Source organism: Accipiter gentilis, chromosome 29, assembly GCF_929443795.1.
Source record: "Accipiter gentilis chromosome 29, bAccGen1.1, whole genome shotgun sequence".
Classification (NCBI taxonomy): Eukaryota; Metazoa; Chordata; class Aves; order Accipitriformes; family Accipitridae; genus Astur; species Astur gentilis.
The window spans coordinates 16,648,968-16,676,404 of NC_064908.1; the positions used below are offsets into that span (position 1 = coordinate 16,648,968).

At 36.5% G+C, this 27,437-nt stretch overlaps 1 protein-coding gene across 1 annotated transcript; it reads right to left on the bottom strand.

Annotated features, from left to right (window-relative positions):
* Positions 1–27,415, bottom strand: CCDC180 (coiled-coil domain containing 180). The gene is made up of 34 exons (XM_049832795.1): positions 27,046–27,415; positions 26,302–26,528; positions 25,393–25,475; positions 24,167–24,276; positions 23,942–24,070; positions 23,646–23,756; positions 22,506–22,601; positions 22,087–22,250; positions 21,732–21,851; positions 20,972–21,051; positions 20,196–20,284; positions 16,158–16,221; positions 15,838–16,082; positions 15,033–15,250; positions 14,380–14,555; positions 13,083–13,263; positions 12,399–12,545; positions 11,980–12,124; positions 11,674–11,790; positions 11,161–11,259; positions 10,107–10,223; positions 9,223–9,422; positions 8,408–8,478; positions 7,475–7,607; positions 6,807–6,881; positions 6,167–6,229; positions 5,806–5,872; positions 5,324–5,465; positions 4,738–4,898; positions 3,787–3,924; positions 2,607–2,718; positions 2,257–2,362; positions 1,567–1,705; positions 1–158 (listed from the first exon to the last, which is right to left on the bottom strand). The coding sequence occupies exons 1-34, from the start codon at positions 27,112–27,114 to the stop codon at positions 27–29; spliced, it is 4,326 nt and encodes a 1,441-aa protein (XP_049688752.1). The 5' UTR covers positions 27,115–27,415; the 3' UTR covers positions 1–26.
* Between the last annotated feature and the right edge of the window lie 22 nt (positions 27,416–27,437).

Sequence of the window (27,437 nt, forward strand, 5' to 3'; positions counted from 1 at the left end):
AGGATATCAGCAAGATTTGACTGATCTCATGTATAGAGTTGCTTAATCTTCTGGATGGATCGTTTCCACCAATCTTCCCAACGCTGAATTGTCAGCAGCTGAGCTGTACTTTCTTCCTTGATCTGGGCAAACTGCTGCTCAAGTCTACATTTGTATTTCTGTATGAACAACAACAACAATAAAGGACAAAATTGGTAGTGATGAAATATAATTTTACACTGCCTAAATCCAGGTCCTGATCCACTGTGCCAGAAGATTGCATACAGGCCACTTATTTTCTGCCTTTGACAATAGAATTATATGAACAATGAATTATTCACTGTCTTCCTTCTGTGTTCCTTTTAAAGACTTCTGAAACTAAATTATTAGCAATATTTAAATTTTGCTAAAAATGCAATATCTTCATCTCACTTCCATTAGTTCCTGAGATTAAAGAGCTGCCTTCTCTAGAGAACAGAGAGGAAAGCATGCATCTCAAACACAGAATGCACTGTGGCTCTTGCCGGAACTTCCTAAGTCATGAGTATGAACTGAACTATTACAAAGCTGCTAAAAAGGTATTTCACCTAAACAGAAGCTTGCAGACCATCATGAATACCTCAAGGCACCTTTATTAAAGAGTCCATGCTCCAAAATATAAAATACTGTCTTTTTAATGCAACATACATTCAGGAAAATATTTCTGTGGCATGCATTTACTGTATCACACCCTGCTGGCAACCTATGTTCACTTCAAAACTGTACTGTAACCAGGTGCGTAGGTACGTGACTAGATACATAAAACACTCATGCAAATTTATAGTTTTGATGGCATTTGCCATTGTTGACAGTGTATTTTACGTTTCCCTATTAAAAATATACATTTTTTAAAAAATTAATTCAGTTCACTGGGAGTACTATTACTTCCACGACAGATGCATAAACACGGACCATTTACTTCCAAATGATTGAACGTAAGAATATTCTCCTAATTACTGAACACTACTGTTTCACAAACTATCATCAGTGCAAGTCAGAGTCTTAGAGTTATCTGGAATGTGTCCATTCTTCTAGCAGACTTAGTGAAGAAAGAGTCATCATTTTTATGGTGGAAACAATGATCTGTGACAGTTCAGGATGTAAGATATGTATGAAATATCTTACAGCCCTTCAACTTTTATGGAATAATCAGCCTTTGTGATCTAAGCCTAAAGCTGTAGGCTTTAGAAAGAAAGGTGAGTGGAAAGCAAGCTGTATTGAAATGGCACTGTGGCAGCAGCTACTTTTCAAATTGTGATGCTGCTGAAATGCATGAAATTTCTTGTTTCCAACACCATCCATGCTTCTCTGCTGAAACAATTCCCTCTTGTATCAGAATGAGAGGGCTCCCTGAGAAACCAACTCTGCCTGCTTTTGACATCACAAAGAAACTGACACAAGAGGGGATTTCTACACACAGTTAATATGGCTTTAAGATCTGAAAACACTGTGTATATTAAAAACTTATAAATAGCTATGACTTTCTTCTTAAAACACCAAACCCATAACAGTAGCAGCCCCACTCACACTTCTCTCCCACAGACCAACCTTATACACAGCATCTCTTGCTCCTACTGCTGCTATGTGGCCCAGTGTAGTCTTAGCTGTTGTAACTGATGCAGTTTCTCTGCAAAGAATATAGTCTGAATTGTCTGTAAGAGTAGTCATGGGTATTCCTGGCCAAGTCCTTTAAAAAACCAAACCAACCAAGCAAACAAACAAAAAACACATGAGAGAGGAATTTAAAAAAAGAGCAGATCATACCAGTTCATGTTACTTGTACTTAAAGTGCAAAAGAGTAATTATTTTTTTTAATCTCCACAAAAGGTTTACCCTAAAAAAACCTGATTTAGTATAACCACCTTTTCTTTTAAAACTTCAGGATCTCTGCACAGTAGATATAATTCATATCTTCTGAGTGAAAATACACAGTATATTCATAGATCTGAAAGTATTGAATTGATAAATAGTGGCTAGCAAAGTGGCATAGCAATAATATGGAAATTTTATTGCTTTACAGTAAAATACGTAAGTGACTTTTATTTGGATCCATTGCTATTCTTTCTTTAAAATCACTACCCGCCCAAACTGCCCTACAACTAGTTAAATGACATGAGTTAACAATGAACATAGTATTCAGCAGTTTCAACAAGTGCAGCAAAAAAATCTATGAGGAAAGTGCCTGATACCAGCTTAGAGAAATTACATAGAACAGTGTTCAGTGGCTTCAAATATTACCTGCTCCCACGTTCAATTAACTGTTTAACTTCAGCGATTTCTACAGGAAGTCCAGCTTGTTTACGACGGATTAAAGTGGATGTCTTCTGTCTTGGTATTTCAATTTCTGGGATTTAATAGAAGATATACTCAGCAGCAACAAAACAATGGCAGCAACACCATTGTTTTAAAGTAACTATAAGCAGCTAGGTGCTCTTCACTTTCAAGAAATACCTTTGCATGCTTGATCATACAAATCTTTCCATTTAAAGTACTATAGCATATAAAAGTCTCCTCTTCCTAGGGAAAGTCCGCTGCAATCTTTGAGAGGGAAGCAGGAGGCCTGAACAAGCAATCTGTTCTTTACTTACTTGCTACTTGTACATCATCAATAGTGATACTTTCATCTAATTCGAGAAGCAGCTTTTCAGTCAAGGCAGCTAGTGCAGAAAAAAAGTTCTGAGCACACTCCACAGCACAGTCCTGTTGGGACATTGGAGACAAGTGAGAGGAATTCCTTTGATAATTTGATCTCCTCTCCTTTTAGTTTAGCTCCAAAGGAACTACACAAGTATCCAACCTTGACATTTTGCAGCAGCTGCAGATAACAGACATAAGGCTCTAAGTTGCACATAAAAGGGTCTAGAAGTGCCTCTCTGCAGTATTCTTAACACTACCTGATTACCTAAAGTAAAGTACAAAAAACTAGAGAGTTCTGTGTATAGGTGCCCAGTAGTTGTATTATTTGGGTTAAGTACCTAAACCTGATAAAACCAGCTATCTGTAAATGCATCCTTCTGCCTAAAGGAAAGGCCATTTCGGAATTTGGGTACTTTGCGTGGAAGTGCTCTGGCCAGGTATTATTCTAAAACAGGGTGTGTGTGTTTCTCTCTGTGTGTGCAGAGCTAAGAGGAGAAGGAGATATTACTTTGGAACTAAAAATATATATACTCTGCAGACAGTGTAGAATTTTGAGTGAGTGAGTGGCCTGAGAGAAGTAAACAAAGAGTTTTAATGCTGAGGAACTGACCTTCAATAACCCTAGGGGATGGAGCAGGAAAAGTGTTTTGATTCCTGAACCTCTCCTGTAAAATTCTGCTTATTCCCATTCTTAATCTTGTGTAGAAAAATGTCAATTATCTGCACTAACGAAATGCACACAGAAGCAAACCCTTCCTGGCATCTGTTGGCTGCAAGTAATATAATTAACCAGAGGATGTCCCTGTTGCTCCCAATTTAGACTTACATCCAGTAATTCTACCATTAAGATCTAAGTCATCTCTTCCTCATTATGTTCTATGAGTGATAGAAAAGATCAGTTAGTCCCACAATAAATTTACGCATGTGTACATGTGCATATGCATTTATGTATATCTTGATCTAATGCTGATAATAAATAACTTAAAATTTAAAAGATGTATGAACAGGATTGCCTAAAACTTAAAACATTTTCCAGTTTACTTTTGATGGGGAGGAAAAATGTATCCAAGAGGTACTCTCCTTTCCAAATGCAACATCTAAGTTCATATTAAGCAATGGCTTTACAATTACCTGCAGCATCTGTGTATTGAGATGAATACCATCAGCTTGGTCTTTTTGCCTTTTTATTTCCTCTTGGCACAAAGTGTCCAGCTGAAGTAAGTTGTCTGGGTGTCCCAGGGAGGGATGTAATTGATTCTTGTGCACAGTCTTTAAGTAAATACATAAGAAAGAAACGTCTTCAGTAAAGTATGTGCAATTGAGTCATAATAAGGAAGAAGTAAACCCCACACATTTTATATAAAAGTATTCAGAAAGACAAAGAAAATTTAGTCTATTCCTTGGCTGTCTAGAGATAAACCTTGTAGTGCAGCGTATACCAAATTGCCTATCTGCTGAAGAACAGGGCCTCTGATCTCATCTTGGTCTTTGTTTTCAACAAATAATAATCTCTCCTACCAAGTGGTAAACAAGATATTTTTTGTATCTCTGTATTTGTATTTTTTCCTGAATTTAACGTAACACTCAAAGGGACAAAATCTCAAGATACTACTCTATAACATTTTCTGCATGATCTCCATTATGATTCTATTATCAGTTCTGGTATTACTGGATAAAATATACCTCTTTTTTGAAAGATAGTGTATAATGATATTTCATTATCTGTATGTCATAGCACCTACATATGAGCGCACCCATACAGCATGAGCTATATAGCCATACCACAATGTCACAGCCCTTAAAGAGTTTACAATCTAAGTGTAAGATGACAGGCAGAGCCGTATAAGATTATAAAGAGGCATCCCAGTGCTGGAAGCAGTGAGAGAAGGGACTGAGTTACTAGAAATACAAAGCTTCCAGTAGAACTACACAGACTAACTGCAAACACAGAAACTAAATCTGTGGCTAGCTCAACAGTAAGTGATTAAGCAAACAGTGAGATTAATAAAAATGACATTTTATAATTCGATGCATTTAGCATTGCTTACACTGGAAGCATTCCAACACATCCATGATACATACCTTCTCATTCTCCCAGCATTCCAGCTGTTTATTGAAGAGGTGCCGAATCTGACCAGTGGAATAGCTGAGCTTCTGCTCATGTTCTTTTAAAAGACCATCAACTGCCAACTGGGAGACATAAGGGAGCTCCTTCTCAAACAACTTCAACTGATCCTGAAATTCTTTTTGGAAAACACAGTGTGTATATGTGACACAGAATTACTCATTGCAAGGAAAAAATCCCAAACTACTCAGCTGTATTGAATGACACTGCAAGGGTCAAACAACCTGGAATTTTCTCTCACAGAGATTCTGTCCCTGCCATTCCTTTTTCTAGGTCCAATGCTTTGAAAAACATACACTTGATAAAGATAGGACCTTGTACGGGTCTTTCAACTTAATCAAATTCTTCTGCCATGCTTTTTGTAGCTGATAATATATTAAAAGAGAATATTGGCCCAATTTCCAGTAAAATCAACTGGACTTTTCCCACTGAGTGTGATGGATTAAGAAAGCTACATAATTCTCCATCACTGCAATTTTCAGTTCACATAACTGAAAAATTACATACACAAGAAATTGAAAGTCTTAACTGAATGAATTTAACCTGTAAGACAGGAATTGTAGTAATCATCTGTCTGCCTTTGGTATGACAATAGATTTTGTCTGAGCACTTCTGCACAATGTTCAAATGTCTCTGGCAGATCTTCAAGCATTGTGATTTGAGGGTTCTCTTTTTGGTAGAACTCCTTCAGGAGGTAAAGAGAAAAGAGAAAAGTTGTTGATAACACATTCAAACAAGTCATATCTAGGCATATAACAGTAGCAGAGATACATAAGGCTACCAACCACCCTCTTATTTGAGACCAGTTTTCTTCCTCTGATTCTGACATGCTTAGTTAATATTTATAAAGAAACCTGTGATTAAAAATACACTCTGTCAAATATTATTTTAAAATTAGATGCACTGGTGAAGAAAGGAAAAATTTTGGATGTTCATCCAAACATTGTAAAGAACCAATTTATTTAGCTGACACAGGAGTAGACCTATGAAAGCAAAAGTGGCTGAAGAACACTGGGTTTTCTTACCTCAGCAAGGCAGAGCAAGCTGTTATTACCTGTCCAGAGAATATTCATAATAATCCCTTTAAAAGTACTGAAAGCAAACAAAATAAATAAAACTTTAAAAACCAGACAATCATGCTGTAAAATGATCACACTGGTAATATTTATGGATTTTCAAATATTTTGTTCAGGTTTACTTTAATACATATTTCAGAGCATACACAAAAAAATATTCAGAAAGCCTAAGAACCTTTACCCCCATTAGTACAGATTCTCTTCAGAAGAAGCAAGGACTCTGAGCTATTGTAAATACTTACTGGAGAACACCTCCATGTCACTGGAACAAAAAAGCAATCTTAGCCAACTTCCTGTGCTGAAAACCTACCTTACGAGCTTACCATGCACTTTAGATAAACCAAAAACATTTGAAGGTGGGTCTAGCTGTTTCCTGGAAGTATTTTGAAACATAATGTGGAACAAAATTCCTAAGCACTTAAACATCTTAGACATTAATTTTAATAGTTTTGCATGGCACATATGAAATAGCTCCATTCTGTATAGTACAACTATCAAGAAAAAATATGATCATTTTCTTAGAGAAGGAGAATGGAACCATTTAAAAATCACCTCCAAAACAGTTTGTTCCTTGTTTATTCATATAAATGTAATATTGAGCACAAGAATGTAGTGTATAAAATTTATTGATTTTCTTAGATGTGAAAATAACTGAAAGACAGGGTATTTTACATTTTCCAGCCCATTTTTTGTAAATGTACAAAAGGGACTCCAATGAGGCCACCCATTTCAGACATTAAACAGCATAAAATGGATTACTTTTATATTCACTATTATTATGCTGCAAAAAAGGAACTGTTCTATAAACACTTTAATCCATAAATATCAAGGTTAAATACCTCAAAATTCAATGGTGAACTCTGTAGTTCATGATTATAAATAGATAGATAAATAGATAGGTAGGGCTTTTTGCAGATTAACTTCTATTTCCGGAAATATACATTACTTACTCAGATTCTGGAGGTTTTTCTCCAAATACCTGGAATCTCTTGTCACTGAGGACTGGTCTGGTGTATTTCTGTTTCCTAGGGAGGCGAAACAGTAATTTGAAACTATCTACAAGTATTTTCCTTCTCTGGCTGATTATTTGAGCTAGTCAGTCATATGATGGATATGAAACTGAAGAAAAATTTAGAAAAAATGTAACTGTGACACTAGTATTATATGAAAATAATTTTTTGATGGAAAAAAATTCTCAGGATTCTCTCCTCAACAGCTCTTCAAAACTTTTCTGTTGTTTTCACTGTTACAGTAGCTCATCTCATCTATGTATGGACTAAACAGAAGACATACTGTGTAGACACCAGACCTGAAAATTAAGCCATATTGATTTGAATGGGGTTAGTCTGTATTTCAACAACTTCAAAATACAAAACAACAGCAGATGAAAGAGAAAAAGAAGAATGTTTTTCCAGCCAAAATCTGAAAAAAAAAAAAAATGCAGAGCTGATCATGATGACATAAACAGGGAAGAGATCCCAAATGATAAGCATAGTTGGAAAGAAGGCTAATACAAATAAGTGTTAAGAATTTTTCAAAGAACAGGCAGTGGACAAAGGTTAGGTAAATTTCTGCACAGGAATATTATAAGTGGAATTCCTCCTTTCAAGGGTCTTACCTTCCTTTTGGCAACTTTTTGTTAAAAGTTGACTTCTTGGTGGTCCGACCTGCATGGCTGTAAGTAGCAGAGATCTGAGGACCTTCATCAGATACATTTAAGTGAACATTCTTCTTTGATGTGGGAAGAATTGCTTTATATTTAACAAGGACAGATGAAGAACATTGTATAAATGCCAACTGAAGTCTTTTTTATATGGTTATATGCTTTATGTTCTCATTTCTATAATGTTTCTTTACAACATTAAGGGGACAACTACAGGAACAATAATTTCAGACAGACAGAACTAAACTAAGCCAGCAGTGGCAACAGCAATAAAGGTTGTGCATTGGCACATAAATGATGGGAACGTCATAGAAAATACATGGTAGATGGGAAGAGATTTAAAACAACATTAAGGCAGGGAATAAGAAGGAGAATGAACGGGCTACATTCATAGTCTTGGCTGTGATGGGGACTTAGGAATGTGGAAGAGAGAGATGATACCTTTGAAAGTGGGTGGAGGAGTCAAGCTCTGGAGAAGAGAGATGAGGAAATGGGAATGCTAGGTAGGGAGCTGTTGGGATTACCCCTCCACTAACCTTTGAGTGAATGATAATACACTGTGAGAAGGATCCCTGATCCCCTACATATTTTCACGACTTCTCTTCTAATTCTTTTCTCCACCCCTTTTCCCTTTTGCTATCACTACTATTTGAGTACCCAAATATGGGTACTCTTCATAAAATTATTATCTCATTCTGCAGCTTTCATTGATTAAGAGCCAAAAATCATCTTCTTATTGCAAAGTTATCCAAGAAAAAAGTTGGGATGTACAACTCTATTAGAGCTAGCATGTAAGCCACTGGCCTGGAACATGCTAGACCTGCTCAGCGAGATGCTAGGAACTACAATTTAGATGAATGTAATATATTAAAAGAAATGCTGGCATACCTGGTCCTAATGAATGTGAGTGATCATTTCTCTCCTGATTTAGGCCTGAAGATTTTCTGGACGGCTGAATTCTGAAACAAAAAAAGAGCTAAGCGGCTATTGAATACCCTGCTATTTTATATTGTATGCTATATTATATAGAGAACTATGTAAGTTCTCTATCCCTACCATGTGCTAAGTGCAGTTAAATTTCTGAGATAATATTTAACAGATAGGATTATTTTCACAACTGACAGTGTAAATGGAAGTACTTCCATGGGACGAACTAATTGTTTAACTGGAATTTTGGAATTTCTACAAGCAAAACTGCATTAAAATATTTATTTGCAAATCACACACTTGCCACACTGTTCATTTCACACTTTGTATGTTCATTCAGCTATGTAGCATCTAATCACCTTTTAAGTAAAATAGAGCTCTAGAAGACAAAAATTTAATACCTAAAATTTATCATAGTGCTATAAACTACATGTCAGTTATTACTCACAATGGGGTAATTTAGCTATTAGAAATCTTGCTCGTAAAAAGAAAGGAGTCTCAGCTAGACTGATTTTTAAAGCTAGACTGATCAAAAAGTATGTAGTAGTATTACCTACAAACAATAAATTCAATAGTTCTGTATGTACAAAGGTAAACTACAAAATAGAAATTCAGGAAACCCTTTATATGCTTCTGGAATATAAATTTTAAGAATACTGTAGTGAAGCCCCTTGTAGTGTTATCATGAGCCTCATAAAGAGAAGAGGTATATATTTCAAAGAAAACATAAAGAAAGACAATGACAGAAAAATACCTTTAGTCAAACAAGTACTTACTCAAGTAAATTTTTGATAACGCTTATTGCTAAATCATCAACTGCAGACTTTCCCATTCTGCTTGGATTTAACAAAGGAAATTTGACAGGATCCAGCCCCATCACCATCACTTTATTCTCATCTCTGAGACACTCTGTTCGAAAGGCAACAGCAATTGGACCTTGTAACGTAACATCCGTTGCAAGAGGGGTAAAGTCCTCCTGAAATTGGAAGAAAAATGAAACCCTGTTGACTGTAGCAGGCAATTAGTGAAACCATTACATGTAGGTACTGATTACTAAAGCAGATCTTCTAAACATGCACTATTTTCCTTCACAGGCTGAAAGAAAGGTTTTTATAATTCTAGTCGTAATGTTGTTACAGCTATACAACTCTGAGACATTTAAAAATAGTTAACAGTAGATTCTCATAACTATCATAAGCAGAATTTAAGTATATACCCTTAAAACAGTGATCCACTGTAGATTACAACATGAAGACAGACTTTCCAGACAAGGAAGGGAAAAAAAAAATACCACTTGATAAAAAAAAAAACAAAACTCTTCAGGTACACTTGATGAATTTTTTTTAATTATCGAAAGAAACCCCCGAAATATGTATCTATGAATAGTGCTACACCTTGAAAATAAACTTTTGCGAAGAACTGAGCAACTTATTGTGATGCTGTGCATCTTTAACATTTAGTAAACTCAGTGGTGACTGATTTACTCAGCCTATTAAAAAAGCTGACCTAATGTTACAATGTCTTGGACAGCTTGGCATAATGCAGCATCCTTCTTCATTTGAAAAGTCAAAGCACAGATTCCGAAAAACCTTTAAAACATATACACATAAAAATTCACTCGATATTAAATAAAATACAGAGAACTTAAATGCGATCTTACATTATCATGCAGGCTTTTACTAGCTTTTACTAGCAAGCAGTCGAGATATTGGCTCCTCTTTTTCAGTTCTTTCAACACTACTATGGCAAAATCATACAACTCTTCAGAAGTCAAAGGCTGAAAGATACGATAATACAGATGGTATTTACCAAACTAGCTATTTCAGACTTTTCAAATATGCTGACTGTTGCATACAACATCATTTGACTCTGTTCTATCACCATTTTATTTACACATTGTCCTGGTTTCAGCTGGGATAGAGTTAATTGTCTTCCTAGTAGCTGGTACAGTGCTATGTTTTGAGTTCAGTATGAGAAGAATGTTGATAACACTGATGTTTTCAGTTGTTGCTCAGTAGGGTTTAGTCTAAAGTCAAGGATTTTTCAGCTTCTCAAGTCCAGCCAGCGAGAAAGCTGGAGGGGCACAAGAAGTTGGCACAGGACACAGCCAGAGCAGCTGACCCAAATTGGCCAGTGGGGTATTCTATACCATGGGACGCCCCATTTAGTGTAGGAACTGGGAGAGTGGGGGCAGGGGGAATCACCGCTCGGGGACTAACTGGATGTTGATCGGCGGGTAGTGAGCAATTGCACTGTGCATCATTTGTATATTCCAATCCTTTTATCATTACTGTTGTAATTTTATTAGTGTTATCATTAGTAGTTCTTCTTTTCTGTTCTATTAAACTGTTCTTATCTCAACCCACGAGTTTTACTTCTCTTCCCAATTTTCTCCCCCATCCCACTGGGTAGGGAGGGAGCGAGTGAGTGGCTGCGTGGTGCTTAGTTGCTGGCTGGGGTTAAAGCACAACACACATGCATGGAAGTAATGAGATTGTATAGAGGCTGAGGCTTTTGTTTGGCAAACAGGAAAACAGGTACAGGACCTTCCTGAGCAAAAATTCTGTGGTAAAGTACTCTTTCCACCCACCTCCCAAATGTGTATAAACATGCCTACCTCAAAAATGTTAGTTTATACATTATACAAACATGCACAGTGAATCAAACTAATACCAAGTCAAATTAAATACCATTTTGTGCTGATTAGAACTTACTTCTTTTTCTGCAGAAGGATGAGCACAAGCATCTATCTTCTGATGGAGCTTCTCTAGATAAGAGTTTAATGTCACTGCCTGCAAATTGGAACTTGCTACCTAAAGCAGAAGCAAACATTGGTGAAGTGAAATCCCATTCAAGGGATTTTCAGAGGCTCCACTTTGAAGCACTAGACTCACTGGTAAAAACAAATCACTGGTACTCAGAGGAGAAGCTGAAAACAATAATTCACAAAAGCAACACTTCATGTTTTCCTTTACTGTACCACACAAAAATCTGGTCTATTCAGATGAACATACTCAACATGCTGCAAGACCGTAGTGTTCCAGCATAGCTGCAGCAGTAGTAAAAACATAGTTTTAAGCTGATAATGACAGAAAACAGGTTTTGAATGAATATAAAAAGTCAGTTAACGTTTGTCAACTCTGAATTCAGCCAAAAATCTCTTAAATGGTATAAAAGATAAAAGATTATAATTCATTTAAATGAAGTTCTGATGTTTCTGTTTGTACCTCTGATTTGATTTGCACTTGTAGATTTGTCAAAAATCGCTGGATCTTCTCCACAAAGACTCGATTCATAAAAAGATAACGAAACTTTGTTTCAGACTGGTTGATAAGTTCAGTAGCCTTTAAGAATGCCAGAAACAAGAGACAGAACTAATTAATTTTCACTTTTTAAAACTTAAATCATAGAACTCACCATTTCTACTTATTTTTTCATCATGTAATTGCCACACAGAACAGTTTTACAGTCCTAATCTGGGAGCAGGCTGATTATAAATCACATCAAATATGAAAAAATGAAACTCTGCACACCTGCTCCAAGTAGCTTGATTCCATTTTCTCCATATCTCTCTTGATTAAACTTTCAAAAGAGTCAATACGCTTACTTTCTTCCTGAAGACGCTTGCTGAAATACTTTACCTCCTCAGGAGAAAAGTTACCTCCCTCCAAAAATAATCTGAAAGCAACCAGCAGAGTAAAAGCAGTTGGCTATGAGTCTTCCTTTTCTCAAAGACTATTTTAGCTAAGCAGCCCTAAAACATAGATATCAACACAAATGTGATGAAAACAGTGTAATAATTGTGGCTTAACAAAATAAATTTGTTTTTTAAATAGCAAACTAGATGAATAACAAAATAAACTTTGATTTTACTGTTCTGCCAGTGCAACAGATGCTGATGCCCAGAAATAGGTAACTATTTATAAACAACACTCCAGTGAAATCTCTATACCTGCAAGCTTTGAGAAAATCCACATTTGAATCCCTTAATTTTCCTAAAGCTTCCTCCAAATAGTTCCGGTAACTCCTCAGGGAAACCTGGATCACTTCCAGATGATTATGTAGCTCTGAGTGCAGACTGTTGCTGAAAGAAACTAACCTAACAGCAAATAATAAAAGACAGGGAAAACATATAGAAAGAGGAGCACACATTATGATTCAGACACTGCTGGCTGTAAAGACATGAACAAAATCTGAGAACTCAAGAGTGTTTTACTATTCTGAAAGCAACTCACTGAACTGTGATTGTTCTGATGAACACTTGGAAGATATCAGCAAGCAGCTGATGCTATTGAAGAGTATCCTTCAAAACCAATTGATCAATTGCTAGTACTGTGCAGGTTCAGTAAACTGGATTAAATCTAAACAGATGAAACATCTTTTCTACTTTAATACTGCCAGCACTTTGAAAATATATGAAAATTGTCATCCATTCAGTACTGACTTTAATTTCTTCAGGGAGAGAGAAAGGAAACAAAAACTCTTTACATTTTTTTAAAGTTTCATGAAGCAGTCTTCATTGAAGAGTAATGACATATAAAATAGATTCAGAATGCAAACTGGGAACATCTCAGACAGCAATCAGGAGTATTTCACTATGGAAGTTTGCAGCCAGCAACACCTGTGGCACACTTACTTCTCAGTCATAGGAGCACTGAGGAAGACAGATTCTATGTCACGGATTCGCGAATGTAAGTTTTTGCTGATGTTATTTTGCTGATCACAAAATTTGAGAAATTCAGCTCTCTCCTTTTTCAGAGCTTCCACCACCCCAGCACAGTGGCACTCTAGACGCTCTTTGTGAAGTATCAGTTCCACTGACAAGAAAAGAAGTTTTACAACATGGTCATGACTCCCTCTTAACTGTGGACTATACACAACCACCAGCCAACCTATTATCAGAAGCAGTGGTAAAATAAATCGAGGCAGATCTCAGAGTGGCTAAAACATAAAATAAAATACATCCAATTCTGGTTCTTTGACTTTTATCCTGTGTTTAACATATATCCCTGGCAGCTCCTAACCCATTCAAATCACAAATGCCTTTTGTTTGCACTAAGCCCTCTTTTTCCTTTATTTTTGGTCACTGATGATATCTCTATTATTTCTCTGTTCTCAGTCTTGTAACAAAAGTAAAGGTAAAGGGTTGTTTGGGTTTTTTTTAATGGAAAATACACTTCTCCCTATGTTGGGGTGGGGTAGGGTGGGAATCGTTTTTGGTCTCCCTTCTGGAATGACAGTTGGATAAATCAAGAGCCAGCTGATCAACCTCAAGAAAACTGCCAGAAAAGGCAACCGTCCTCTTTGCAGGAAAAAGTGGAATTGAAAAATTATTTTCCTGTTCTCCCAAAAGAGAATTTTTAGTTTATATGTTAAAGACCAACAAACCTGTCTTAAATAATTTTTTTTCCAGCAGAAAAACCTGACATTTCTCGTACAAAAAGAATTCTGATTAGTGCCCAATCTGTAGCTCAGTGATATTTCATATAGCTAAATCCTTCCTCTCATGTATTCAGAAGCCAAGCCCTGGCATTTAATCTCTCCCAACACTTGCCAACTCTTTTTCTGCAACACTTTAAAAATTATTTTTTGTACATTGCAAACTCTTGTTAAATAATTCCAAGGAGAATGATGATTCACAAATATTGACAATAGAAACTGAATGTTCTACATCTTTCACAATCAAGTCATTGACCAAGGCACTATTGGTTATTTTCCAAACATAACATAGCACAAACCAGCATGAGCTATAGAAAAAACCCCATCTTTTTTAAAATATATGAGTAACATATTATACTAGGAATTAGTAGACACTCAACTGCTTCCTATTGTCCTCTACTACTGAGTCAACTGACACTGAAATGCATTTTGGTCCATATGATCATCTCTAAATGAAGATATGTAATGCTCGGAGTAAAAAAACCAGTTGGTACCAGCTCTAACATTGTAGATATGTGTCTCTATATTCTCCTGCCTTCGCTGATGCAAGTGAAGATGCAGCTGAAGTTCTGAATTCAGCTCCTCTTTCTTGGCAGCTACAAAGGCACAGGAGTTGGGCAAGGACTCTGCAAACCATTTCTCCAAGTGTTCAAAAAAGCAGAGGCGAATCCTATGATTGAAAAAGAAATATTACAGTGAGGAACAGTAAGTAATAAATGAATTTATTAAATATATTAATTCTAAGAATTTAACTTATGACCATAGGAAGATATGGTTTCATTACCATTTGAACAATACTGGTAGAGTTTATGAGCTGGCTGCATACTAATGAGTACCAGGCATTTTACCTTCATGGCTCTGCAGGGAATTTGGGCAAATTACTTGCCTTTCTGTAATATGTTTTCTCAATAAATAACTTTCTGTAAAATATGAATGTTCTCTAAGAGGTAAATGCTTGAGTGGTACTTTGAGAGCTATGGATGGAAAGCAATATAAAATTTTTCTCTTATTTTTATCAATTTAAATAGAGGAATAACATCAAAATAATTGATAAGTTTTGCATCTTTAGTCTAATGTTTCTTCCAAACAACTGCAATTTGTCTATTACCTAAAGGGAAAGAAAGAACATAAACTGTTTTCTACTAACCGTTTCTTCAGCTCTACAAACATGGTTTCTTTGATAAGTACATATTTCAGGTACATAGGAAGTGGTTCTTTTTTTTCATATTTTGTAAAATAAGTCTCTGGGATGTCAGTCTTTCCTGCCTCTTCAACTGCAAGAACTGTGTAAGAGTTTTCACTAGAAGTGGAAAAGGTCTCCACGGCAATTTCAGAGCTTTCTGCCTTGCTGCTGTTGAACATAGCCTAGGAAACAACTGGAAATCATCATCTGTTACCTTTAAAAGGTAGAAGCATAGAATTAACAGTGCACAAGCTAATGTAAGAGTCCTAAGGATATTAAGAATTATGCTCTTGTTCTCAATTTGGACAACATTCATACAGGGAATATGCTTGCAAGTCTCAATATCAATGAGTCATCAACGTTTTAAAAGGTTTTTGTTATGGTAATAAATTCACGTGACTAAAGACCTGAAAAAATAATACTTAGATACAAAAACAGCTCATTCACTGTGGGTTAAGAATACTATGATGAAAGACAGAAAGAGAATTAAATAAAAAATTCTATGCAAAAGGCTTTTACAAGGGTAAAAGCAGTACAAAAGGAATGGTTGTAAACTGTTTTATACACTCCATTTGCCCATAAAAAGGCTCTAAAGCCCTAATAGTCCAGAAATAAATGAAAGCAATAAAGACTCCTGCATGCTTTGTGCAAAGACTGAATCTAATCTACTTTAAGGAATTTAGACTTACCTCAGTAAAAAGATTTCCTATTATTCATTATTTTGTGCAAGACTACCTTCACCTTCAAATTTATTCTCTTGTTCACTTACCTGTGTAAAGCTTACCCTCTGTTCTGCATGTTCAGTTTCTTCACTTTCATGAGGAGTACTCTTCCCATCTTCTTTTTCCTCTGTTTCTTCAGTTTCCTGTGCAAAGGTCTTGTCATTCTCAGATGTGTTTGTTTCTTCATTTTCTTGTTGACAACCATCCGTCTTTTCCTCTCCTTCATTTTCTTGCACAATGCTCTCAGCTTGCTGCTCCACCAGATGTTCAGCTTCTGAAGCCTTAACTAGTTCTTTCCAGTTAAAGCAGAGTTTTATTGATCACAATCCAAAGAAATACAGATTGAAAAACAAGCAAGCAAAAATACCTGTTTGTACCATTGAGGTATTATCTTGATCTTGAAATGTGGAGTCTCTCTTTCCTTGCAAGTTCTAAAAGCAAAACAACAACAACAAACCCCACACAATTTAAAAATAAGGATTTGCTTTCTTATAAGAAATCTGTATTCCTTCTCAAAATATATCTATTTCAATAAGATATGATAGTCTTGAATGGATCACTTATCTTCTAAAGAAGCTATAAAACTCAAATTGATTAATGTAATCTTGCTACCTTGCAGTTTTCTGTTTAAAAGGCAAGTGAATTTGCTAAAATGCGGTTTGTAACAAGGACAGAGTTAAAATTGTGGGACAGAGAAAGCTTTTGTGTTTCCCCCCTCTATTTCTACCAAAAGCACTTCAGTCCTATGGCCAAAACAATGCTTTAGTTTATATGATCTAAATTTTAAAGCTAATGTAAATTTTCCCCAAAGTGAAAAATTAATACACCAGTAAGATTTTAAACCAGAAGAAGTTTGTTTTCTTTATACCTGTTTGAAGATTTCCTTTACATTAAAATATTGGCTGATGGATATACTATAAGAAAGCAATTCCCACAAAATAGCTTCTGGGTAAGCCATTACTTTATCCATTAGAACTTGGTTGAATGTCTCATACCTGTCAAATTTAAGATCACTGTTTAAGAGACTCAAGTATGTATAGAAATAAATTGGAATATGACTACAATGTCTTTAAATCCAAATCTAACTTTTTGACCAATCTCATAAAACCTTTAGGCTAAACATTGTACTATATCTGTTTAGCCTGAACACAATCACTACAATGGCTTGTTAGTAGAGATTAGTTCATTACAAATATATAAATGCACAAAGTGAAGAAATATTTGCAATAAAGTATTTAAGATCTTTTATTTTGGATGGAAACCATTCAAGACCTGTGCTTACAGAAGGAATATTAGAAGTGAGAGGTCAAAATACTGTCTTTCATGTTATTTCTGTACCATGCTTAGCTGTGACTGAAGCTTTTCTGGTTTATTTTCATTTTACTTGGAAATGAAAGCTAATGGTTCAAGCTGAGTCTTGATTCTAGGAAAATTAATGTTCACACCTGTTTTCATTTACATATACATTTTCTTTGCCTCCTATATGAAGATAATTATGGGGAATCTATGTACGTGTTCAAATGTTCAGATAGATTACATTCCACCTTTGCAACCTCTCACTGTATTTTCACTCACCTAAAAAGATACATTACCTTTGGAGTTTTTTTTAAATTGTCCTAATGAACATAAAGAGTACTGAACCAACAGCTCTAAACAGAATTACAGTGTGAGGTGTGTGTGTGTGTGTGTGTATTTGCCGCGCAGGCCCACATCACTCTTCTAATATGCCTCCAATCTAACAGACAGAAAAGACCTTCTGGGTGTGAAAATATAACTGCTTCCTCTCTGGCTATTTAATCCTCAAACCTTCTGCTAAGATCTTCAGCAAGGAGAGTGGTATGTGCCAATTTTGATGTGATTTTTAAAGATGCAAATTCCTGATCATGAGAAATGTAACAGAAAGATTACCAACATATATACTTTGGCTGTCTGAAAGTTATTAGTAACTTCTAGTCACTGAGACTTTGAAAGAGATCAAATCTGTGAGCACAGGTGATGGCACAGACCTACTTTCTGATCCTTGTGATTCAAGAATCTGAACTACTACTTTTACCTTCTGAATAAATAATTATCCGATTGGCATGGATGACACAGTGTAGTACATAATACTGATTTGGTATATTTTTTAAATGATACCAGTCTTTCTTAGTCCTACTTCTAAAATGTGAGTATTATTTGCCTTAACCTCGTTCAATATGGAAATTATTTTATTTTACATTCTTACATAAAGTAGCAAGTCATGTTTTTCCACACCTTCGCACTACAGCACTAAACAAGACCTACAACCAACATTCAGATATGCTTTACTTTTTAAGTTTGCACTACAAAATTCATACCTAGCTCTAATGTCATCTAAAGAAGAAAGGGTGTTCTCCAAATATTCCCTCAGCTTTTCTTCAGAGCTCGCTGTTCTCATTTTATCCAAAATTATATCTAGATTAGCTTCCATCACCTAAGGCCACATAAAAAGAACCCAGTAAAAATTATTTAGTAATTACTAAACTGCTTCATAATTATTTAGGATTCAAATAATTTAATTATGTACATATATTCTACACCAAGAAGGGAGGCTACCTCACCAAAACTCTTCTACTGTGAAGATCTTTCATAGATAATGAACAACAGCTCCGACATTGCCACCCCAAGTTGCATGACATACAAACAAGACTCTATACCTGCACAAGATCTTATGAGTAACAGAAACTTGCAGCCACTAAATACATAAAATAAAATCTTTATTACCATTGCCATATCAAAAATAAGATATGACTGTACATTAAGTGTGAATCAAGCAGTTAGCAAACAATGTACCTGATAGAATGAAACTACCCTGTAGAAATTCCAGTATAAATGTCAAAGATTACATTTTAAATTCTATACCAGCTATTTTGAATTCCAGAGGGTTCTCTGCATCAAGAAGTCCTTTCTCCACCTCTTACTACATCCTTGTTTTTATGTTTATACCTGTATTGAGTTATTCTGTTTCCATCTGCATTCATCTAATTTCTTCTGAAGTTCACCTTCCTGCTGGGACAGTTTGAGTTGATGGACATCCCAGAGATCCATTGCCTCTTTAAAATAGCTGTACAAGTTTCTACAATTCTGCTCATTCTGTTTAGCCAGCTCCTTGAAGTCTCTCTAAAGAAATACATTTAAGCAAACTGGTTATTATTAAACGGTTTGCTGGAAGGTGAAATAAATGAGTAAGGGGGCATATGACATGATGAAAGGCTGTCTGTAAGTACACTGTCAGAATTCAACATGGTCTCTTCTACTCAGAGAGGAAAAAATAGTCCAAGTAAACTGGATAAGAATGTATATTTTTGTTCTAGAAGCTTAGATATCAAAACTTTCGTTTATTCTTCTGGTACTGCAAAGCACAGAATTACTATGTTCTACATATGCCCCGAAGTCTGTCATTTTAGGAACAACTGCCCAGGCATTTTCATGTACAGAAACATAAAAGATAGGTTTAAAAGAAATTTGGGAGATCACTGAAATCTATCTCTCTGCATCCAGGCAGGATGAGCTATACCTAATTCATCCCTGATAACCTGTTACAAATATAAGCCAAACAATTATGAACTGTACTCCTTGAACCACACCAAACTTTTTTTTATTTGTGGGGCAGGTGTTCAGTCACACTATGGACCTCTTTCTAACGTATCAATAGCCTAAGATGCATATGGCATTTCAGGCAGTAGCGCAGGAAGAACAGACTACTCCCAGAGCAATAAAAATAGATGTAATAAACATACATCCATATGCTCCAGTTCTTCTTCAAACTGACTTTGTAGTTTCTCAGTCAATGGAAGTAACTCAGAATTCACAAGTTCTTCAGCCTCTTTTTTTGTGCAAACTTTCAGATTCAACAGGTTATTCTAAATGAAAAGAATGCTAAATTACTGACATGAACATAATAGAACATAAAATACTGTGTGGCTTTTAGAGAGTATACCTAAGCTTAGTGTTTCTTCTTTTCTTGTGAATGGATAGAGAATGATTCAACCTCCAAGATCTCACATTCTGGTAGTAAGCAGTACAATTCTATTTGGACACAAAGTGAGAAACTGAGGCAGAGAGGTGGAATTTCTTTCCCAAAACAAGACAGATTCAGCACAAAGGCTGAGGGTTCTGACCCTGAGTCCTCTACCTAAGTGTGAGACAGTACTCCTTTCATTACTGGCATTTGTTACTACTTTCACACATTTGATGTACAAATACCACATGCTACTGTGAAACAGAATGGACAGTAAGTTTTCTAACAGAATAAGACAGAAGTTAAAAAGTAATTTCACTTGTTATCTCAATGTCTGGTGGATCCTCAAACCTTTATTACTGTAACAACACATTGCGTACTGTTACCAACAATCCTTCCAAGAATTCGCAAAGCTACGATACTAACCTTGCATAACTGCACTTCTGCCAAACATTTTTGCTGGACCATCTCATACTGGATGCGTATCTTCATCATACACTGCACATTGTGGGTATCTGAAAGATATGGAAGAACAGACTGTTGTGAAGATTTCTGTATTTCACAGCGCACTATGAAATGGAAAAATGACAGAGGACCTGTGCTGAGTCTCAGCACAGATAACATATCCCAGTGGTGTCTTCACACTTGTATGACACTATCAGCCATTAAAATAAGATGTTTTAATACAAATCTTTTTATCATTATGCTTAAAAGTAGTGGGTTGTTTACAATTGCTAGCAACTTCTTTGCTACTATACAGGCTACCAACATTAAGACAGGATGTGCTCTGGAGAAAGAGAAGGTAGACATGCCAAGGGAAGGCACCCTACAGGACTCAGAGAAAGGAAGCATCTCAAATACTTCCCCTCTCATTCTCCAAGAAGTAATGAGTATTTTTGAATGATTGAGAACTGATCTGCATTAAAATTAACCTTCTATTTTCCCCAGATTAATTCTAACCAAGTCAGTTCCTGCTAGATCTCACCATGCAAAAATGCTGGCAAAAGGGAGGTGATGCAACAGATTGCTTATTTTGGTTGTTTTGCTAGCTCAAAGCAGCTTAGAAGATACATGGAAACACATGGAAAAAAGAATATAGCAAACATATACTTTCAAAGCACCCATCTGACTCATTACTGCCTGGAAAAAAGAAAGAAAGAAATTCTTGAATTCCAGACTGTTTTAATGATTTCCCAACTTACCTATACTTTTGTTTAAATTCACCAAAGATCTGTACCATTCATTTACCTCACTGTTCGTGTGTGTTGGAGGCAACATATCACTGTTGAAATAGGAAACAGGAATCAGATACCTTAAAATATAATCCAGTCAGTTCTTAAAGGATAAAATTATGAATCAGAGTAACCATACTACTGTGCTTTATTTTATTTACAGCCATATTAGCAATGAAAATAAAACAAGATGACTGCTGTTTTTCAAGGCCACTGTTTACTGACAAGGAACTAACTGTAATCTATCTTGTTGCTACATACATTGTAAAAGAAAAGCTGTAAATATTGTAATGCATCGCAGCCAAACCATCTTCTTGTTGTCAGGATGGATGTTCAAACTTAGCAGTGTTAGATTGCTATCAAGACTCCTTTCATGATTTATTACACAAACTCCCACACAGAAATAATGCCTTGACAAGATCATCAATTTTTACTTATCTGCACATCCTTGTCTGCCCCTTTCTACTATGTTTCAAATGTTAGTAAGATGTACTTTTGTGTTCCTGCATTTCTAGCCCTCAATCACCCCCTATTTAGTGTAACTGGTGTGTTGAAAACCAAGAATGCATTTTTTCTATTAAAAAGAACTTTATAAAAGATGTTTAGGCCCTGCCTTACTGCTGCATTGTACAACTGCACACTGAAAGGAAGCAAAGTGCATTTTGTAGTCAAGTCCCTCATTAACTCGAGAAAGAATTCTATTTTCCTTTGTTCCTGTTCTCTGTCATACCCAAGGTGCTGCAAAAACTCCAGTCTTCTTTCACTGAGTAAAATCTGATCCATTATCATATTTTCCATTTCTGTTTTTACAGTTGGGGGATTCTGTATTTCTTCATTTGCCATAAATTCTCTGTAGGATTGAAGAATACATTGAAGTAAGTATCTGTTTGGGAAAATTTCATGTTTGAAATACAGATACAAAATATGTTTTATACTTCCCAGGTAAAAAAAGAATGCAAACTTCCTTTAGCTTTTTAGTTTTGTAATGGAAAAATGATTAAGTACTACTGTTTATAGAAAACACAAGTGAACACTAGTCACTTTGTGCTACTCATACTCCAAAATATAATTGTAAAATTTCTGACCTGAAACTGTGAACTACATAGTTCTTTTGGATGAACTTCCAGTCCTTGACTCTATCTTGCCATTTCAAACGATGTGATAATTCTGTCTTCATCTCTGATTTCATTAGATTAAAGAACAGCTTGGCAATTGCCCTCTGATTAGCCAACAGTGCTCTGTTAATCATCTGTGTATTAAAAAATAAAAACAGGAATAAAAGCAGCATATAACATGAAAAAAACCCCTATTGCCTGTTCTATGTAAAATGAGGGAAAAAGAATACGAATGACAAAGAATATCCTGCAAAATAGTAAACTCTCCTATACTGCAGTGATTGATAGGTAGAAATTCATTAATTTCAGTTGGAAAAAAAGACATTCTGGAAATATTCAGATTGCTATCTTCTCACAGGTAAAACAGACTCTAAGTATGAAAGGTTTACCATGGCCTCATCATTCATGAACCTGTAAACATCAGCTGACAAGAAGAAGGAAATTTCCTCCAGTATCACTGTATACTTCCTCAGTACCTCTGTTATCTGTGCAATAAAAGAATTTAAAAAAAAAAAAAAAAAAGAAAAATCTGTATAACTCAAATGACAGTTTCCCAAATGACAACTTCCCAAGTTAAGCAACAATATGAACAAGACAATTTTTTCCCATTAAAATAAATTCAAGTGGCTGATAGATGGATTGAGAAGTGAATCTCAAAATACCCATCTTAAATACTGACTTTTTTAAACATTCATAAAAATAGTAACTAAAACATTCTATTTCGTTATTGCTCAACTGATTTCTCTTTAATATCTGTGATAACTGAGTGGTCTGCAGACAGGCTGCAATCTGAATTTAGAAATCTAACCAACTTCCTTTCAAATATCTATAGTGAATCTACCAGTGGTTGTTTTAAGTGGACATGAAATTTAAGCAAACCTGGTCACCTCTGGAATTTTTCATAACTAATCAAACAGAAAAGTTACTGGTGATACTGTTGGACCTATTCATCATGTCTACATTACAAAGAGAGGACAGACTGACACAGGTACAACAGATAGCTTTTGTTTGCCTACCAGGACAAAGCAGCAAGGACTTCCTTATGGACTATCCATTTATTTATCCAAACATTTACTGTGATGTCCAATGACTTTTACAGGTCAGGCTGAAGCCTATGTAAGTGTAGCATGTGTGCCTACCCAAACTAAAATTAGCTAGGGCACATCTGTGCACGTTCTCAGCTGCAGAATCGGTATGTCCCAACAAAATAGCATTAGACCTGATGACAGTTTGACCTAAATAAGCCTGCAGAGAAATAAAAGCAGCTCCCATATTCCCTGCATCTTTACTACAGATAACTGTGAAAGAAACAAACACCTTGTAACTGGAAAAGAAGTATCTTCTCCTAATTATGTGGGTATAAAATGAGAGACTGATCTATCAGTGAAAAGACAGTAATCACCTACACAGCAGCACCCCTGGCAGACCTCTGACTCCTGTGGAGGCAAGCCACTCTTTGCTTTGCATCCAGCATTATGAGCAAATAGTAATCTTATGCTTAATTAACAGCTATTAAGACTACAGCTCACTTTATCAGCTCGACTCCTTTCAACCTTTTTTAGGGATTCATCCATTTCCCTAATCCACTTCCTTCTGGTCAAGTATTCCTGCTGGATGATATTCCACAGTTCTTCCAAACCCTGCAAGAATGATTTACTCTTAATCTCACTGAAAAGTAAATGTCAAAAAAAAAAAAAAAAAAGGGACACCAACCCCCCCAACCCCACCCATTTATATCTTAAAACTAAAGCAAGACATAAGAAACTATGTTACGCAGACCAGGTACAAATAACTGAAGATGAGTCAATGGCATGAGCTGCCTTACTTCAATTGAGAAACCTTCCAGAGTAGAGTCAAACTCAATCTTTTTAAACAGAAGTTCAATTTTTCTATCAGATTCCATCAGTTTTGCCAGAAGGAATTTTCCAGGCTCCAAAACAAAGGGTTCCATCTCCTAAAAAGGTAAGGAAGTCAGTCTGATATTTTGAATATTAGGCCCTGACCTTAGTATAGTACTCTAGACTATCTGGATTACAAAATACAGTCTTACCCTGGCAATGCAGGCAAGCTCATGATACATGGAGGTTAGTGCTTCATCGTGACGGCCTCGTCGGTGTTCTGACAGGCATTCCAAGATATTACTCCTCGTTTCCTCAGGAACTGCCAAGAAAGAAATAAGGATGACATAGCTTGGAACTGTTGCTGCAGAACACATAATGCATACACAATGAATCACTAAATCCACACTCTGACCTCTGTAGTTTGTGCAGCTATTACAGTGTGTGACAGCTTTCAACAGGAAAGAAAATCTATGCAAATGTAGGTTAAAAATAGTAAAGCATATTTTAAAATTTCCTTTGGTTTTATTTATTTGTGATTTTCAGGATAAAAGCATGGAAGCCATGAACTAAGTTCAGGTATGGTGCAAAAAATTGCAACTTCCAAGAATGAGATCTGCTTACATCATAACTGGAATTTACCATCTAAACACAAACTGTGATAGATCGACAATTTTACAACCATTTTTTTCTCTGAGTAGACTCTTCATCTTCAAAATTACCTACAAATCATCAAAAATGTGTCAGGTCATTTCTGAGCTTGATTTTTGTATTGGGTCTGGCTGAGATGGAGTTAATTCTCCCCATAGCAGCCCTCATAATGCTTGTGCTCTGCATTGGTAGCTAGAAAGGTGTTGATAACACACCAGTGTTTTGGCTACTGCTGAGCGGTGCTGGCACAGCATCAAGGCTGTCTCTCCAACATTTTTGCCCCTCTCAACGGCAGGCTGGGGCTGGGCAAGATCTTGAGAGGGGACATAAGCAGGACAGCTGACCTAAACTAACCAAGCAGATATTCCATACCATATGACATCAGCTCAGATATAAAAGCTAAGTGAAGGGAGACAGAAGTGGGGGGGGGGGGGGGGGGGGGGCATTTTTGTCTTCCGGAGCAACCAGTGTGCGTACTGAAGCCCTGCTTCCCAGGAAGTGGCTAGACATCGCCTGCTGATGGGAAGTAGAGAATAACATCATTTGTTTTTCTTTGCTTTCACTTTATTAAACTGTCTTTATCTTTGCCCACGAGTCTTTTGTTATATTTTCTCCCCCCTGTCCAGCTGAGGAGGGGAAGTGATAGAGCAGTTTTGGTAGGCACCTGGCACCCAGCCAGGGTCAACCCACCACAATTTTATACCTTGTTCAGCTAAAACCATTATACTTATGGTGGCTCCTAAGAACGCAAATTAAAATATCTGACATTAAGGGAAATAACTTTTACCAACAATATCAGGTAGGGCTCTGACTTCCTCTGCTGCAGTTACATCTATACTTTTCCAAGCCTTTTGAAATGTTGTAGCTTCTCTGAAAGAGAATAAAGCTTTGATTTGTATTAATTACGTAAGAGGAGGGATTTGCAACAGGTATAACATTAAATTTAATTGGCAAAATGCAACATTTAAGTGAACATAAGCATCATTCTGACTCCAAAGAATATGATTCAAAGAATCAATGTTGCTTCTTCTGAGATGAAGTAATTATCTAGCCTATGTTGATCACAGGTTCAAATCTGCTATGATGGCATAAAAGCAATAAATGCTAGATTTAATACGTGTAAACTACAAAGACATACATACTTTCTCTAAAAGGTATAAAAATCTATGAACCATTAAGTAAGAACTAGCAAGAAATGTAGAAATAGCCTTTATCTGCCCACTGCTCTTCCCATCAGCTGGGGCACTGTGTTTCTCCTTGGGGGAAGTGAGAATAAGGGTGTCATTATTCAGCAGAACGGTTAGAGTGAAAAGGATGGATGCACTAATTTCTTTTCTTGCTCATTACATAATCATTACTGCATCATCATGTAAACCATTAACATAGTTTAAAATATAGCTCAAAAATATGTATCAGACTGGCTTATACTAGACTGCTTTGAACAAAAAAGACACAATTTCTTTTTAAAAGAAAAGCCATAAAATATGCATGCCATTACAAATATTAGCCTGTTAATCTGCACTTTAACAGGCAGCAGCTCATCATACTCAATTTACATCTGGCAAGGAGACAGTCTATTACAAGTCATTAGTGCTGTGACCAAGAACTCAGGAGTGTCTAGCTCCCAGTGCAAATCTTACAACTTCATACCTATAGTCATGAACATATAATTGGTTTTTATGCTTCTGTTCTCTACCTGTACAATGGTGGCTTTTCTGTGGAGTCATTGTAGGGTGTTCTTTCAACATGCTGCTGCTGGTAACACGGTAGTAGGCTGGCATCAGTAGAAATTTCTGAATCCCTAATGCAAGTGAGCCTTTCACTCTTTATAGAAAACCTAGTCTTGTTCCTTACTTCATCCAAAGAGCGTATTAACTGAGCCTTCAAAGAACCATAATCAAAATCGTTAGAATTCTTTCCAACCTACTGAACAGAGAATAACAAAAAAATAATAGATAAAAATAGTGGGGGGGAAGAGGGCTGAAAAGGAAGGTAAAATAATGAACACTACTTGGTATATGCATAACAATTTTCATCCGAGGCTGTTTTCAAAATGAGAAAAAAAAGATATCCATTTCTGCAGAGAGGAAACTGAAGGAAATTGGATGGTGTGCCTTGCTTATTGTTACAAGGGAAGTCAACAGCAGAGTGAGAAATGCCCGAGTCTGGCTTACTATGCATCTTAATTTATCTTTTGCTGCTGTGTCATAACGATTCTGCCTTCAGTTAACATACCCTGGTACATGATGAAAACACAGGAACAATTGTAGACACATTAGAAAGCATAGGCTGAAGATAAAGCAATTATTTTCTACTTAAACAAACAAAAACCAGAAAGGTTGAAACTGACCTGTGGTTTGAGGTCACCACTTTAACAGCCAGCAAACAACTGACCAACATAATTAGCTCATTTGGCTTTTACCCGACCTTTTTTTTTTACCTCAGCCTCAAAGATCTGTTTGCAGACTTCCCCGCTGGGGACGAGGCGTACAGCTCCCACCGGCTGCATGCGGCCCACCACAGCCGACTTCCAGGCCTGTTTCCAGAAGAATTGCGATTTACAAGCTAGAGGGCCGAGGGCGGATCAAACATTTCGGTTTGAAAAGGCCCTCCTAAAGGTGAAACGACATGCCTGCCGCACGGTTTCCACTGTCTACTAACAGTGCTGCAGGGCAAAACATTCGGAGGGTTTAAAAATATCTACGTGACGATTCACCAGCTTTTGAGGGCACGGGACTGAGGGGGGAAGAGCCGTCCCGCCGCGGGCCCAGCGGTTCGCCCTGTCCCCTCAGGGGAGCCAGGACCGGCCCGAACGCCGCCCGCCCAAATGGC